Below are 17,196 nucleotides of genomic sequence, written 5' to 3'. Positions count from 1 at the left end.
ACCCTTCTCAATAAACTTAGTAGTTAATACACATCATAAAACTGACCTAAGCAAGGCTCATTTACTTCAAATTCACATATCAAACCTATTAAGTATAATTATTAAGAAATCTTAGTGTTATAAAGACACCTATTTAGAATTATTCAGCACTGAATTTGTGCAATTCTCTAAAGATCAAAATCAAAATATTTCCCTAGTAATGACATTACAGTGTATTTTATAAAGGTTTATTTTATAAACTAGTCAAAAGAAAACAGAATATTTGGAAACAGTTGACAGTCATCCAGCATGACTTAAGTGGCTTTGACAAGGTATGGTTCTGGGATCTTAAGTGTTCTGGCTACTTCTATATGCTGTTATAATGGATACTTTAAGATTAAAAGCACTACTAGAAAAATAAACCCTCGTCTCAAACTACACTTTCACCACTCTTGGTAACTACAGTGCTCTCACTACCTATTTTATCCAGCCACAGGTTTTCCTGGAAAAATCAGTACTCTGTCCAAAGTTAATAACAAATAAAACCACCAGAGTGACATGAATGACCTATAGTCCTTTCCACCTCTGTTTCTGTTAAGAGTACACACAGTTCAACTCCCTGTGACAAGTTTAGCTAGTGACAATGCCACATTTACAGGAAAAGGATGGTCTAGAACTTGACTCTGTTTAACCAAAGACATCTGTACATCTAAGACTTTAAGCCAGCTTCCCGTAAATTTGCACATAATCAGAATCACCTCTTCAGATACTTATTTTAAAGCATTAGTTAGAAGCCAATGTCCAAGTGTGGTTTCAGGTTGCAAATCCAAATTTTATATTGACACTTATGTAGGTGCCACAGGTAAGAGAAAAGGCATTTAAGAAAGAAAGGGGAAGGGAGAGTGAGAAAATTCAGTTTGGATACACCACTGCATTTCCTATAGTTGGACAATCCTTATTAAACCAGAAGTAGTGAATTGCATTGCTCTCCATTTGACTTTTATGCTACATAAGGTAACACTATTATTCCCCTGGGGCAGAGGATTTTTCTCTATCAACACAGCTTTCTGTTTCACATATAACAGTTTAGAATCACAGAATGGCTTGAATCTGAAGGGCCCTTTAAAGACCATCTTGTCCAATGAACGTGCTGTGGGCAGGGACATCTTTCCCTAGACCAGTTGCTCCCAGCCCCGTCCAGCCTGGCCTGGAACCCTTCCAGGGAGGGGGCAGCCTCAGCTGCTCTGGGCACCCTGGGCCAGTGCCTCACCACTCTCACAGGGAAGAATTTCTTCCTTAGGTCTAATCTAAAACTAACCTGTTTCAGTTCAAAACCATTACCCCTTGTCCTATTGCAGCAGGCCCTGGTATAAAGTTTATGTGCAATGATCATAGAAATAACTTCAAAAGGGACTTAGAATCAATTAGTCCTCTACCGCAAATAACCCAGTAACCTGCATTTATGTTATTAGTGAGAAATTTGTTTATAACCTGCTCTTTAAAACCACAAGGTTATTCCATAACCCACTCAACAGTCTGTTTAGCACTCTGTATGACATTACCTTAGGTTTTACATAAATATTTAACTTACATCTTTCTATTGCTACCCATTACTTAAAGTTTATTAATTCCTGCCCTATTTAGAGGTACAAGTCACAGAATATTCTGTGTTCTTTTGATGCCCCCAAGCAGTCCACCACTGAAGCACACTGCTCAAAAGTAGACATAGCATTTCACTTGAGACACTACCCATACTGAAAAAGAAGGGCTACTTCCCAAAAGACAAGGACTACTTGTTATTAAAAACGACACACCTTTTTTTTCCCTGAAATTTGATCAGCTGACTTTTTGAAATTTAATCTAAAATGTCTTCCTAGCTTGCTTACGACTCTGTTTTTTAAGTCTCTAAATTGTTAGTCAAAATGTATGCTCTCAGCTTCTCTGATACACAGAAGAGCTCTAACACTCCAGAATTCTGATTTGTCATCAAGGGGGAAAGAAATCTTCCAATTAAAAAATTGAACTAGTTTTCCTGTTGTCTTGTTGGTATACACACACACACACACACTTTCTGTTGTTCCAAAATTCCTTTGGAAACATACATTTAAAGTCTTCTATCCATCCACATTTTGAAGATGGGAAAATTAACATTCAGCAATGCAATATGCAAACTGATAGAAAAGTCATCTCAAGTGTCTACTCACAAGTGCTTTGGGTCCTAACAGCCTGCAGCTTAAACTCAATGTAAATTCAGTTTCAACTATTTAACAAGTTATGACTTGGACTGCATTAACAAATCTGATTTTACAATAGCACATAGTGTAATGGTAAGGAGCAAAGCAATAATAATCCAATCCCTACCGTTCTCGGTTAAATTTGAGTGAATGAAGTATAGCAGGTCTCTTCTGACGTAAGTTCCATAGGTGTAAGGTATCATCAGCCAAGGCACTCACAAGAGCTCCCTATGAGAAAAAAAGTTTTGGTCAACTTATTTTCATAACCCTAGTAACAGTATATCATCATAGGGGAAATATTTTACATATTTGCTACCTGAATGAAAAAGTACAGATAACTTCTAAGTAGTAGCAATGAAAACTGATGTGATCGCATGTCATCTGGCACACTCACATTTGATTTAGTCCTATACTGAGGGGCCATAGGGAAGGAGAAGCTTTTGTGTGTGCACATCAGTTCCCTCATACCCACCTCCACAGAATAATTAAGCAAATGAACCCAACTGCAAATATCTACGTGCTGACAAAGCTAGAGAGGTTTGACTTCACCATTCCTCTGAGCTAGAAGTCCCTCTACAAGTCTGGCCCCAGCTAGCTCAAAGACAACACTGCTGTCAGTTCTCAGCTCCTACAGCCCTAGAAAAAACACACTTGAAATTACTGAGGTATCAGAGATCATTGCTGAGCTCACGTCTAAAACAGTATCTCCATGAAAATAAAATTAACGAAACTATTAGTACTATTGAAAACCATAGTTTACTACTTCAAGAGGTAACTTGCAACATTCAATAATATGAATAGTCCTAGGAAAAAAGGTTTTGCTTATAGCAAGAGTACTCTAGAGACAAAGATATTTACAGCAGTTAGTCAAGCGTTTTCTAAAATTAAAAAAGTTAATTTGTTTATAATTGTTATTACTGTTTGCCATTCATGCTGAGTCACTTGTGTTGGATGAGTTTGATGCTCTGTTAATGAGAAATTGAAGAAAACACACTCTGTATCTTCTTTGAATTATGGAATGCATACATCATTTTACTAACCTCATTAATCAGGAACTGAAGCTGGATTACTGCAGCTCCACTGTCGTGTTGGCAGTAGCATTCAACTCCTGGCCGACCAAAGCTGGAATTGGTACCATTAAGGAATCATTGTTGTATGTAACAGGAAAAACTAAACATCATAGCCATTGTCACTATCGCTGATACCACATTCAAACAGGTTAACACCATGCTTCTAGCTAGTACACTCAATTTTTAACCACGTAGAACTGAGCAACCACCAAAGAAAAAAATTCATAAACAACACAAAGTAACAAAGAAATTAAAAGGCTCGCCTTTATCTGCACAGAATATGAAAATTATGTACAAATGCTTAACTTACAGTTATTTAAGAGATTCTTCATCAATGAGAACATAATGGAGAATGATGGAGCTGTTATTTTAGTGGTGTTAAATATCAGGACTAGTATAAAAGGAAGTTAATCTAAATAAGTATCATAACCAAATGATCACATTTTCAAGTGTTTAAGGAACCTCCTCTCCTTTTTAAACACTACTTACAGATGAAAGAAGATCTGAATAATGCAAGGCATGTTAAAAAAATCTGCTGTGACAGAGATAAAAAGATCAGTAGCCAAAATATGGAGGAGTCAATGGGAAATTATGTATAATGTAAATTTCCAGGATCTCTGGATCAAGACTTGCTGGATTCACACCAACTATGAGATAACAAATCTTGTTAATTTTCCCTTTCACACATAAATCAGTCCTATACTTCCATCATGAATATCTAACAGAGGCAGCAGCAACACAGATTCTTTCAATTATCTATATTTGATTCATTTATTAGTTGCAAAGATTCTATATTTCAAATGTGGTTATCCCTTTCCTTCTGATATAAATTGAAGGAAATTCTCCAACCTCTAGGAGACAGAGCAGAAATAACACAAGTTCAGATGAATTATGCAAAGCAGTCAGTATTTCATCATTATAGCATGCCCAGAATTTCTGGAGTTTGTCAAAGAGCTAAACACCTCTTGTTTTAAACAGGCAACTTTGTATTTGAAAGAAAGGAAATCATTCCAAAGATGTATGCAAAACAAGTAACATACAATTTGTTCTCTCAATATACGCTATAAATTAATAAAACAGTACAGTTCTCACCCATTCTTCAAGTTTTTCATTTACTGAGAAGTTGTTGATCAAAACCGAAGTGAATACACATAGTCTTTAAAAAAATATCTGCATTTACACTAGAGGGAATTGGAAAGCTGAAGAGACTATTAAGTTGCATTCAAATCAAAACTCAAACACATCTCCTGCTCAACCTCTAGGCTGGCAAGATAAAACTTAAGTAGAACTACAATGTGAACAAGTCTGCTTTAACACACTGCAGCATTTTAACCTTTAAACTTCAATCACATTCTTCTCCTAGACTAATGAATCTCTGTAACATCCAGCTAAGTGATGAGAGGTATACTAAACAGATGTTGAATAATCCAGCAAACTTAATACCAGCTTTCTTCCCTGAAGAGAATTAGTAATTTAATTTTGTTCTGGCATAGGAGGACTTAAAGAGCCAGCTTGCCTCATCTGTTTTTTCCCTTGTATTTTAAATTTTTAGCAATATGTTTCTTCTACAAAGAAATCATCTGTATTCCACTGACAGTTTATAGCTCTGAAAAAAAAAAAAAAGAAAAAATACAGAGGTTAAAACCGGGGGGAGGAAGGAGGCGGAGTGTTGTCCCTTTAAATGATACCTTCCTACACAAACTCAGAATACTTTCAACATTGCTTTTGCATTAACTATGGATTGACTACACAAAGTGCCAGATTAGAAAAAATATCCCCATAAAGAATACCAGAAGTTTCAGAGCAGATTTGCTTCAGACTTGCTCATCATGCTTCTGAATTCACTTGAATTAATAGTTATTTGTAGAAATAGACAAGAAGCAACTTCTGAAAGTGAAATTCAGATGTTAACAGGAACTGAATTTTAAAACTTGTTATTTATCTGTGCTGACACAGGTAGTTTTCTAACAAAATATTTCCCCAACCCCTGCCCTGAACACCATTTTCCAATAAAATCAAATGCAACCCTTGCCCATTCATGTACCCAGAGTTTATTTGGAATTGAGGCTTTATAGCTACCTTGCCTCAACACAAGAGGAGGATGTACCCCAAAAAAGAGAAACCCATGGATTCCTTACGTTACTCCAACCTTCAAATTCTATCCCTCAAATGTTTTCTTTAAGCACTTCTGATATGAGTATTTCTGGAAGCACTGTTACAACTAGTCAGTAAAATCTTCAATATTAAGAATACTCGAGCATTTCTAGGCAAAAAAATCCTTCTGCATTTTCCATGACACCTAAACTAGTTCTCTCTCCAGAAATCAGTAAATATGCAGCGCTGGAAGTAAGTTTACACAAGCTTTAAACATTCAGAGCAAGTCTCTTTTTGTCAAATTAGTGGAAGCCTCATATGCAGATCTTAAACTAGAGTTTGGCCTCTTTTATAGTGCTTACAGTTATCAAAAAAATAAAAATAGCCCTTGCAGCTAGTCCCATTTAGTTCCTTTACCCAAGGATTATGTCATCTTCACTTTTTCACCTAGTAGCTAAAATTATTCTTCTCATCTCAAATTAATATCATCTTCCAAAACAGCATTAATCTTCTTTTCTGAAGTAATGCAAAGCCTCCCAGTTTTGCAGGGTATGCCGAGTTGAAAAAGCATGTCACCTAAATACTGACTGTAGAAGGGTAATAATACATGCTTGTTTCAGTACTTCCTAAGCATTTCTTGACCACAAAAAAACAGGCAGTATCCCACAGAATGCAGTTTGTCCAAATCCTATACTTGCCTATGTGTGCTTAAGGCATGAGAGATCACTGTATTAAGCAGTGATCATCTACCACATAGTAGTCCCCAAAACAAGCAAAATTATAATGAATAATGACAAGATGGGCAAAATATTTTAATTTTGGCAGAGAGATTTTTCTGTCTACAAAGACTGAGAGCAGCTATAGAGGAAATAGCCTGCTCCAAGCAGTTTTCTAATCAAAGACCCACCCTTCCTCCTTCACTTCCAAGCATTTCTTTCTACTATTCGTACTTCATCCCCTATGTCAAATATTAACAAATGGGATAAACTAATAGCTTCTCAGCTGTGCCTCTGCTTATGTGTTCCCCACTGTCATTAGGAAATTAACCCTGGAAAACACTAGCATATCATTGTCTTCACTGCATGTTTTTTGAAAGAGCAAGTAAGAGACAAAAATCGGTGGCTGAGAGAAGGAAGAGATAATGTATTTATGTCCTATCAATGTTAATTTCCATCACTGCTAGAAGCACAGAAGCACAGGTCATACATAAGCACAGTATCACACTAAGTTAATATTGCATAATGACACTGATCTTACTTTGATTTGTGAGAAAAGGCAGCAGTTCCAAACTGTGGGGGTTTTGTGTTTTTTTTTTGTTTATTTTTGTGGGGTTTTTTGTTTGTTTGGGTTGGTTTGTTTGTTGTTTTTTCCTTTTTTTTTTTTTTTTTTGGTTGGGGAGGGGGTGTGGGGGGGTTTCCAAACAAGCTTCAGATGTAAGCTTACACTTTTTTTTTTCAGGCAAAATTAAAGCATTTCAATTAGTGATATGTGAGTTCTCTCAGCAAATATATATATATATATATATATATATATATATTTTACATTATTACTATTATTTACACCTTATCTACATAGGAGCAACTCAGTGTATGTCTGCTCTTAGAAGCCACATTTTGAAAGAGAAAACTAATTCCAGAATATTTAGGAAAGCCTCAGGAAGCCGTCCTTTAACTTCTTAAATTTAAGTTACTTCAAGTAGACTTAGGGAATACTGGGGGATTCTTCACCTACGGTTGATGCACCTGACATAGGAGACAGTTGCAAGAACTGTAGCTATCAATTCAATCCCTAGCATAGGTCTATTATGTATACAGACACATTTATAATATACATTACCTTCCAAACTATCACCACACAGATATTTGCATCTTCATGTCATTAGACTGCTATAAAAAGTTTTAAAAGTATGGCACAAGATACGGACCATGTTCCTATACCAGATTTGCCACTGTTACAATAGCTTGAGACTTAAGACAAACCTGAAACTGTAGCAGCTTTTAAAATTCATTCCTAGATACCTCTCAAAACTGTAGCTGTAGCACTTCACAGTATTTAAAAATTTGACAATTTTGATGCAACAAACAGATCTCTGACTAGAGAAAAAACCCATAGCACTGATCTGAAATACATACAAAACACTGAGTAATCTATTGCTCAGTGTTCTTATGTGTACCAGTCCGTACCATACAGCTCTCCAGGACTATGCATTATGCCTGCATGTTTTACTATAGTCATTGGTATGTAGCAGTTATCCACTTAATCAGATCCTGATTTATTTTTATAAGCAAAGCCACCATGTATTTTGCACACACTTTTGTATATGCTTTGATTGTGGTCCCCACGAATTATCGTTAACATAGAAAAAACACACAATGATGGTGAGATTTCCAAATAGTATTTTATGTATCTGAAGATTGAAAGTCTGTCTGGTATTCCTCACTACTTACTGTCAAGTCTGGATACAATCCAACAACAGGTAAGAAACAAAGACTTAATTTACATCAAGTTACAGAGTACCATAAAGTCCTGGTGATACATCCAAGCAGGTCTAAAGCAATACAAGAGTAGCTTCGTGCAGTTTTCCTGTCAATCTTACCTGTGCCTAGACCTAATCAGTACCATTACTTGCACATACAAAAGCATGATCTCTCACAGAAACCATCTCATCAAGAACAATCTACCAATGCACACAGCTATTTAGCAAGAGAGAGTTATTCAAAAAGTCAGAAAGTATGACAGTCAACACTGTCTGCAAAACTAACTTTGACCTTTCACATTCATGTATTATCAAACAAGATAAAACAAAAATCCTGATATGGTATCAGATCACTATTTTTCAACAACTTCAGGATTACAGTTTCCTTCCAAAACTTTAGGCCTGCCTAGTGTCTTGCTGTGTTTATAACACTCAGATAAGTGGGTCTTTATTACTCCCCATGTCTCAGTATTTATGTCTGCAAAAGTATACAATAGTATTCACTAATATTTCAGAGCCACTTTTCTATATGTAAATAACAGCATCGAATAAAAACAAGCTGGGTCTTTAAAACTGAGATTAAATGTCATCAGGTGAAAGTACTACCAAATTTCTGGTAACAATTTACTGTGGGAATTCCAACCAGACCCCTATGATGCATTCTCTTTCTGCCAGCTAAGGAGAGTGAGAAGGCAAGAAAACTGGCGGTAAGGAAACAAGACAAGGAAAACATCAGATACAGACAGTCAGAAGACACTGACCACAACTTCTGTGCAAATACAGCACTTGTAACTTAGCCAATATCTAGATACAGTTTGACCTCATTACTTGGACAGAAAGAAGTCAACATTATGTATTATACTTTGAAACCGAATCAAGTGTCCCTAGTTGTGTCCCCACAACTTCCAGGCAATTAAAAAAAAAAATATATATTTAACTTCATTCTGTTAGTCATAAGGATAGAAATAATGACAGGCACCTCAGAGATGAAAGGGCTATGATCTGTCCTGGAAGGTTAACAAAAGTTTTTTTGTAAAGGTCTGGTCTTCTCTTGGAGAAGGAAGAGGGGGAGACAGGAAGATAAATTGGAAGAGACCATGCATACACCAAAATATTGGAAAGTGCATTATTCTTCTAATTTTCTAAGAATCTCAACATTATACTAAGTTCTCAAAGTATTGACTGTTCAAGTGTTTGGTTTTTTGTTTGTTTGGGGTTTTTTTTTGGTTTTGTTTTGGTTTGGTTTGTTTTGTTTTTTTTTTTTTTTAATAACAATGAAGGCTAAGAAGCAGCATTGAGATAGTTTGGCCAGAAAAGTATTGAGATGCATTACCAGGAAATTATTTAATATCATGTGAGTTCAGCAGTTTTTACACCTCCTGACATTCGTAAAAGTTCATGCCGTCCTACTGAGGGGAGGAGCGTATTATTTGTCCTTTGTTTGTTGGGGGAAAGGGGCAACAAGTACGGTATTTCAAGAGCTGATGTTAGATCTTGTTACAAATGTCATATTGTCTTGGGTTGCAGTAAACTACTACTGCCGTTTGCTACTGCAGCTTTAGAAATTCCAGTGAAATAACTACACAACTGCCTGGAAGTTGAATTTCTCAACTTCCAAGCTAGCTACCAATAACATTAGTTTATACATAAATGCAGATCAACTTCCATAACTATTCACTTCGTTTATAAAACAATGCTTAGATCCTTTAACATTGAATCTGTTGGCTTCTGATGTTTGACTTAAAATAATCTTAGACTGATACTGTGAAAAAAGAGCTCTGTGTTGAAAAATACCGAAGTACACAGATCTCAGTTAAGTTTCATTAACTAATCTGTGTACACAGGAAACTGCAGCAATTTTAAAGGATAAAACTTTTTTTTTTTTCATAAATTAGTATGAGTTATATTTTAAAATTAAACAATTATCGAACTAGCTTGCATAGAGACTGATAGGGAATTGATAGCATGCAGTTATCTATATTCAACCTATTTTCTAACAATAATAATAGATAGGAGTCAAAGTATATCTTAAACTTCAAAGTCGCTTACATAAATATGTATTATTTCCCAAACAGCTATGAAAAGTGCCAGCAAAATTTTGTAAGGGTTGTATTTGGTAGAATTTTTTCGTATCTGCCAGTGAGAAGCAATCATTCATTAGAACAAGTTGTAGTTAAGTAGTATAAATGCAAACATGATTAAAAATCTGTGATTTAAAATCAAAAAAGAAACAAAATTGTTTTTAAGAATAAGTTTCTATATGCACAATTCACAGACAGCAAAGCATGCTGTTAAATGAAGAGCTAAAAATATCAATTTAGACTAAACAACGTAATTTTTAGAAAAAACTAACAAGGCAACAAGCTTTCCATGATTTTCCTCACTTTGTTTTCTGATCCAGGTTCTACTACTTCAGTCTAAAAGCTGTATTTCAGCACTAACAATGCAAAAAAAAGGTGATTAATCTGGTACTTTTTTGGGTGAGATGGAAGGGAAGGAGAATGGTAGAACACAAGGGGAAAAGGTAGGAAATTGCTACAAGTACATCGGTATAATGGTTCCTCTGGTTACACAAAATGCATTGAAATGGGTGGTGACTACTAACTCACCAAAGTTTTTTCAAAGACTATACACAGAAGAGAAAACCCAGGAAATAATTATATATTTTCGAAGATCTTAATCAAAATCCAGAGGCAAAAATCTTTGTATTCTGTTGCATGCTTCCAAGTCCTGCTCATTTGTCATCCATTTAGACCAGCTTAATTTTAATGTCAAATTTTAACAAGCTATTACAGATATCCTACCTCATCCATCCTTTTGGTAGCACATACTGTATCTCAATATTTGCAATTAACCAGGCCTTTCCTCTTGTCTCCCTGACTTCTTGGCCAAGACTAAAGGCAGGGCCATTCTATGCTCCTAGAACTAAAGAATACTTGGAGTAAGACCGATGTCTCTTCCCAGTGTTCAAGTATTTTGTACAGACATGGCCAACAGCAGCGTTAACAAATGTAATGCTCTGAACTAGATATTAAGTGAATTAATGTATCTGTTTAGTTTAACTTGCAAAAGCATAAAGAACCACAGATATATAATAATAAGGAAAATTGCTCGTTTTCAAAAAAAAAAAAAAAAAACAAAACACATAACCAATCCTTACCCAATCAACTGTCTGTCAACACTGATTTCTGACTGCAAAGTGATTCTTCGCTAGGTCCAGAAGTCTCTCTTCATCCACACAGCACGATCTAAAATACTTCCCTTAACTCTTGCCTGACAAACAAATCCTCTTCAGTTATTTTTGAGTCACTGACCACTGGATATTCATGACAAGACAATAACTGTCATCACTGGTCATTCCATCTCAACTTTATTGAGAAACAAGCCCATTGTACAATCCTCTCCCTACAAACCGTGTAGTAGCTAGTCTAGTCTGCTTAGTTCCAGTTTTACCTGTATCTCATTAACCCTTTACAACATTTTGGGGTGGTATAGAATATGACTACAGGTACTATTACAACTTACATAAGCTACATTGGTAGCAGAGGATCAGAAAAAAAAAAAAAAAAAACAGTTAATATTTCTCTCCTTTCACAGAAATTGTTATTATCACATCATCTTCCCTTTTGGCACCAATGTCTTCTTTTTCAAATTAACTATTAAACCCTTTTAACTCTTCTCTTACCCCAAACCAGGTTTGAACCCATCCTTCACTTTTGCTATTCAGTTTATCACTATATACCCCCTTTTATTCACTTGCTTTGAGAAAGAAGGCATAAAAAGCAGGTGACTAAAGCAGACAGAACTAAAAGCATTATCAATAGATTGATGGTAGACCTGGATGAGAAAAAGGTCTTAAAGACCAACTTAACTTAAAACTTAAACTGGTCATGTGTATGATTTTTTCACCCAGATTTTGTTGTAGTCTCTCTCTCAGTATTAATATTAGCTCCTCCTCCCTTTGGGCACTATCTTTCAACACTTAACTTGTGGATGAGGCTTAAATCCACCCTTCTGCTTCCCACACCATTTTCCCTTTGTATCAACAATGGAACTAACTCCCTCTTCCAAACATCCTTTGGGATAGAATTTAGTTCATCACTAGGAGTTTTATCAATACAGTGGTGCAGGTATAGCATATTGTTTGTTTATGCAGCTTTTTAAAGTATTTAGCAGCAAAGTTACTTACTGAAGTGCTAAGAGGGTTACAGATTAAAAGTCCCAACACTTCCATTATATAGACAAAAAGTAGAAACTTTGATCCCAAATCAATGCGGCAGATACAAGTTTACCTCTCAGTCTACACCAACTTGACATGACAATCTGTCCCCAGACTCACAATGGTAGTGATCACAGCTGGAAGATCTTCCAAATACACAAAATGATGTTCACAAGGAGTACTACTGCTATTGGCTTTTAAATATTTCAGCTAGCAGTCTTTAAATCTTAATTCAAGCATAATGCAATAAATGAGCCTCAAGAGAGAGCTTCCCTGAAGTCTGCTCAATGGCATAAGTAGAAAGACATCTAAAATCTTCTCCATTCAAAGTGGCAATTAAGATTTTTAAAGTTAGCCTCAAAAATATGAGCCACCAATAACTATTCTCTCATTGCTACTCTTAAATATTTTGCAATATAGTCTAAAAGGTGTTTTCAATTTTATTTTAAGCTTCCTCAGGTTCCAGTAGAGTGTAATCTTTAGTTTTGCAAATCACCAGAGGCACTAAGAAACTTACTATTTCATACTATCAAAGTAATAGTGACAATTTTATAGGTTTGCTCAAAATTACTACAAGTAAAGGTATAAGCAATTCAGTAGATGGCACTCTTCCACCAAAATCAAAAGAGGCAATTATGTCCTCACATAAACAAGCAGTACCTTGGAGCTGGAATCCTTATTTCTAACATGCAAAACCATTTCCTACTCATTAGAGTGCTTCTTAATTTTTTTTTGTAGAACTTGTAAAAATAGTTTATTACATGCCAAAACATTAAGAGAGATTACTATGTTTTGTTGAGATAGCTGTAATTTTACTTACCTATTTTGTCCACACATTTGTGCTATTTGTATTTTTCAATATTATTAAAATGTGAAGCATAGCATTAAAAATAGCACTACCCATTCCATCTTAAGTCCTTTTTTAAAGTTGTTGCAGATGCCACCTTAGATCCCACAGTTTGGTCTTTCTCAGGGCACTTGAGGACTTCAGATGGGTTCTTTCTTTGGCTCCATAAAATGCACCACTTGGCAGTGCTAAAGATTTCCCATCAGAGTATAAATACAGAGCTATTTTGTACAGGCTGTGGTTGTCAGAAACAAATAGCTTGTATTAGCACTGGGAAATGGATAATTCAGACAGTGTTATGAGATTTCCAATTACCCACATCCCAGCTTAAGTCTGTAAAAGGATGGAAAACAGGTCATCAACAGAAAAGAACAGTCTGATGTAGTTTTCCTGTGCATCTTTCTTACAATTGTTCCAGTAGGCACTTTACTGGATAAAGGGAAGGTATTATTTTGCAAATCTACGCTCAGTGAGATTTCTTTTTTTTATATACTTTAGAGAATCTGCTCATCTTTTAGCCTTGTGTATTTCCAGTTCCTGTCAGATCCCGAGTAACATCTGATACTTCAGGCAGTGCTCATCTGCCCTGCTATTACAAGAATGTTTGTTTTACTTGTCATCTCCTATTAATTTCTGAGGCTGAAGAGCTATTTTGATCAACTTGGGCAGAATGGAAGGATTCTTGCAGATAATAATTTGCTGTAACTTTTATGAAAATAGGAAGCTGAGAAGAGATGAGAAATCAAGATTAGGCCCATATCCCATCAAAAGGAGAAAGGTGGCAGCATTACCTCAACATCCTAAAATAGAGGCTCTGTACAAAATGCTGCAGTCATAGGAAAAATTTTAAAAGTTACAACACACAGGTAATTATACTACAAGATAGAGCCATATGATAGCAGGTTTCACAGAAAAAATATCTGTTTCTTTCCTTTAGATAAAAGTATCCAAAACAATGAATATCTATATATTACAACTCACTTCCTATAACTGAAACTGTACCAGTTGCAAGGGGAAAAGAAACCCCATTCTTTTCATATGATGGCTTGAAGTGTTATATATGACAAATTGTGGTTTCAAGCCCTTCCAAGATGCAGAGCTATACCTGTTTATGATGGTCAGCACTTCCAAAATTCCTCCACAATCCTGTATCATAACTGAAATATCTAACAATAACTTTGCAAGAATGAGATTATCTTAAAAAATATACAAGCGCTGAAATTTAAGTTTGACCTCTGATTTATTAGGAGTGAGGAAAGGGTCGGGGGGTAAAGAAAGTTGAGCATTTGTCTACATTTCCTACATACTCAAGGAAAGGCTGCAGAAACAGAGCAAAGGTTTTACTTTCTACACTGTGCTGCTGTCTCCTTCACTACCACCTTGATCCCCAAATGCCAAGAGAAGACAGTCACATTTCCACTGTTCCTTCCCTCTTTTCTTAAATGGTAAAAAGAGGGCATGGTAAAGAGCATATCTGCAAAGATGTGCTTGAAGAAAAATACAGCCAGATTCCTCAGAAAATTACCACCTCCAAAATGACAGTTTAAGTAGAAAACTAAGAAGTTTTGACTTTTTCTTTTTTTTTTTTTTTTTTAAAAAAAAAAAAAAAAATGGTTCCCACTGGAATCCTCAGCAACTTATTTACTCATGAGAATCACTCAGAGAGTGAAATGGCTGCTGCTTAGTTAAGAAGATAAAAGTATTTAAAGACCTAGCAATCATACATCTTCCAAAAAAAGTAATCTTTATCATCATCACCAGTCACAGTACTACCCCCACAAATAAAATTTTAAAAAGACATTAAAAAAAAAAAAATCAAACACTCACTGTTTAAGGTAGACTATCACCACAATCCAGAGCTTTACTAGGGTTTTAATGTCAAAGCCTTAAGTTACAGATGTCAAAGACAGGGTTTTCCACCTTCTCTAGTGAAAATTCCAATTGTGGAAAACAGCACTTCAGAAATGCCAGAACATGAAAATATCCAGGGACTCAGACAAAAGAAAAGTACTGGCTGGAACAGGAGTCTTCATCCAACCTCAAAATGGTTTCTAAGCAGTAAATTCAGTACATTAAAATCAACGTGGCATCGTAGCCTAGTCAGTTCATACCTGCTTTGCATTAGGAGAGTCTGCATTGATACAACGTAACACACATGTTAATGTTTTGAGTATCAGAGAGCATTTTCTACTCAGTAACTTTCAAAACTAACTAATTTTCTCTGTTAACTTCTGTAACATCTCCCCTTAAAAAAAAAAAAAAAAAAAAAACACAAGAGGAAACCAGTGATGTAACTCTCAGCAAGCTACTGTAACTCACTAACGGTTGCAACATGTGGAACTTTTCCATACCTTCTGCATGGTGAGGACTAAAAACACAGAAGGCTCAGATCTAAGCTTGAGGAGTAAGCATTTAAATTGGTATCTGTCAGACTAACTGACCTCTAATGTTCCTCTTAAATATTTACTAGGAAAAAAAAAGAAAAAAAAGAAAGAAAAAATTTGTTTCCAAGACCTGGCTAGAAAAGTTTGAAGACTTTACAGACTTGAAGTTACAACAAGATACCATTCAAAGTTTATTTCTTCATTCAAATGTTAACATAGTAGAACAGCAGTCTTCAACTGGAAGAAATAATCCCATTGTATATTTACAATGATCAGTAGCTCTGTGTGAATTAAAAAAAAAAAAAAAAAAAAAAAAAAACCAAAACAGAAAAAACCCTCCACATTTCAAGAAAAGCACTAGATTTCCTCACAGTTCAGAATTCCACCAAAGCTAAATTCAAGTCACATATGTATTAAGAGAAAAAAAGCTAAATGCATATTACTTTAAAAGAAGAGAATCTTTACCGGATGACTGCATGCAGATTCACTGTAATCCTCTGAAGCATTAAAAGTCTGGGATACTTTGCAAGCAAAACACTTCCAACTTTTGCACAAAGGGACTATAAAAAACCCCCAATTGATATGCTAGTACTGTGACCTTAAGTCTGATTACTACTCACTTTTCCCCATGAAAGCCCATGTTCCCAACTTCAGTCTCCAGGAAAGGCTGAAAGAAGTAGGCCGTTTAATCAAGAATCACCTACAAATCCCCACACGCGTTATGAGTCTGCTCAACTCTAAACTTGGCAAGTCAAGCAGTCTTCAAACTCACCATGCATTAGCAAGGCTGCACAGTCAAAACAAATAAACATTTCAAACTGCATACCTACACAAACTCAATCCTCTTAAAGCAGAGGAGAAAGAGGAAAAAGTTAAATCATGCACCTGAGACGGCCTCTTCCAGGATGGATACATTCTTGGAAACTATTCATGGACAAGAGCTACAAATTAACTCTAGCAGAAGCAGCACAGTACTAAAACGTACCTGAAAATGGTAAAATAGTATTTTTGAAGAATCATTTAGTGAGACCAGTCATGTACAGACACTGAAACTTGCCTATGTTTAAGACAGACTAACAAGGTTTCAAAAGACAAGCAGAGATTATTTCTATTGGCCAATAATTCAAAATAGCAACTACAAAAAGAACAGTCTCTTCAAATAATCTCCTCAAATACAAGTGAAAAAAAGGAAAATTAACTAGTGGCCTGTTGTGCAAACCCAGGATGAAGTCTGTTTTACTAAAACCCACCACGATAGACTGATACATGCATTCCGGTCAAACATCAACAAAAATACATGCTGAATGGCATTTATTAGTCGTCCTTTCAATAAAAAGGCAACCAAAGGAGTAACATACCAAATAAGAGCTGTGACCAACATTGAGCTACTAAGATACTTTAGACTATTAAATATTTTTAAAAGTTCTTATTAGAAGCTGAAAATAATGTATTTATAATGATTCATACATAATGCACTTACACTGATCATCTTTAAAGATTCTCCATTAATACACTAAGACAACACTAACAAGTATCCCCAGCTGAATTTAATTTCATCAGAAGTGAACTTCCCCCAAATTAAGTACCCTTGTATAATTTACAATTACTTGCTTTTAATGTACTATAGTAGACAATGAGAAGTTTCAGAATACAGAGGATTCTCTACTTTTTTTTTTTTTTTTTGGTAGAACAAACTATGTGAACAGAGTTTTCAAACTGTGCTTTTAAGCATTTTACCTGTTTTGTAACTGAAATCTACAAATTAAGTTTGACACTAAGCACAATTTCAGGAATATTTTGCAAGAATGGTCTCTATGAATGAGCTTTCCTGCAGCAGGTGAGATTATATTCCTAAAATCGCCAATCCGTTACTCTACAGATTAGAACAGCGTT

At 35.5% G+C, this 17,196-nt stretch overlaps 1 protein-coding gene across 6 annotated transcripts in view; it reads right to left on the bottom strand.

Moving 5' to 3' along the window:
* STXBP5 (syntaxin binding protein 5) overlaps window positions 1–17,196 on the bottom strand; it is a 117,434-nt gene that overhangs the window by 83,250 nt on the left and 16,988 nt on the right. For all 6 annotated transcript variants that reach the window (XM_042795723.1, XM_042795725.1, XM_042795727.1 and 3 more), the window contains exons 3-4: window positions 3,254–3,335; window positions 2,341–2,441 (exon numbers count right to left, since the gene is read on the bottom strand). In XM_042795723.1, coding sequence (XP_042651657.1) covers window positions 2,341–2,441; window positions 3,254–3,335 — 183 coding nt within the window. The remainder of the gene's footprint in view (window positions 1–2,340; window positions 2,442–3,253; window positions 3,336–17,196) is intronic.

This window comes from Tyto alba, unplaced genomic scaffold, assembly GCF_018691265.1.
Source record: "Tyto alba isolate M040663 unplaced genomic scaffold, T.alba_DEE_v4.0 Super-Scaffold_22, whole genome shotgun sequence".
NCBI lineage: Eukaryota > Metazoa > Chordata > Aves > Strigiformes > Tytonidae > Tyto > Tyto alba.
Note: the sequence above shows the minus strand (reverse complement) of the source record. Positions and strands in the feature narration are given on the sequence as shown.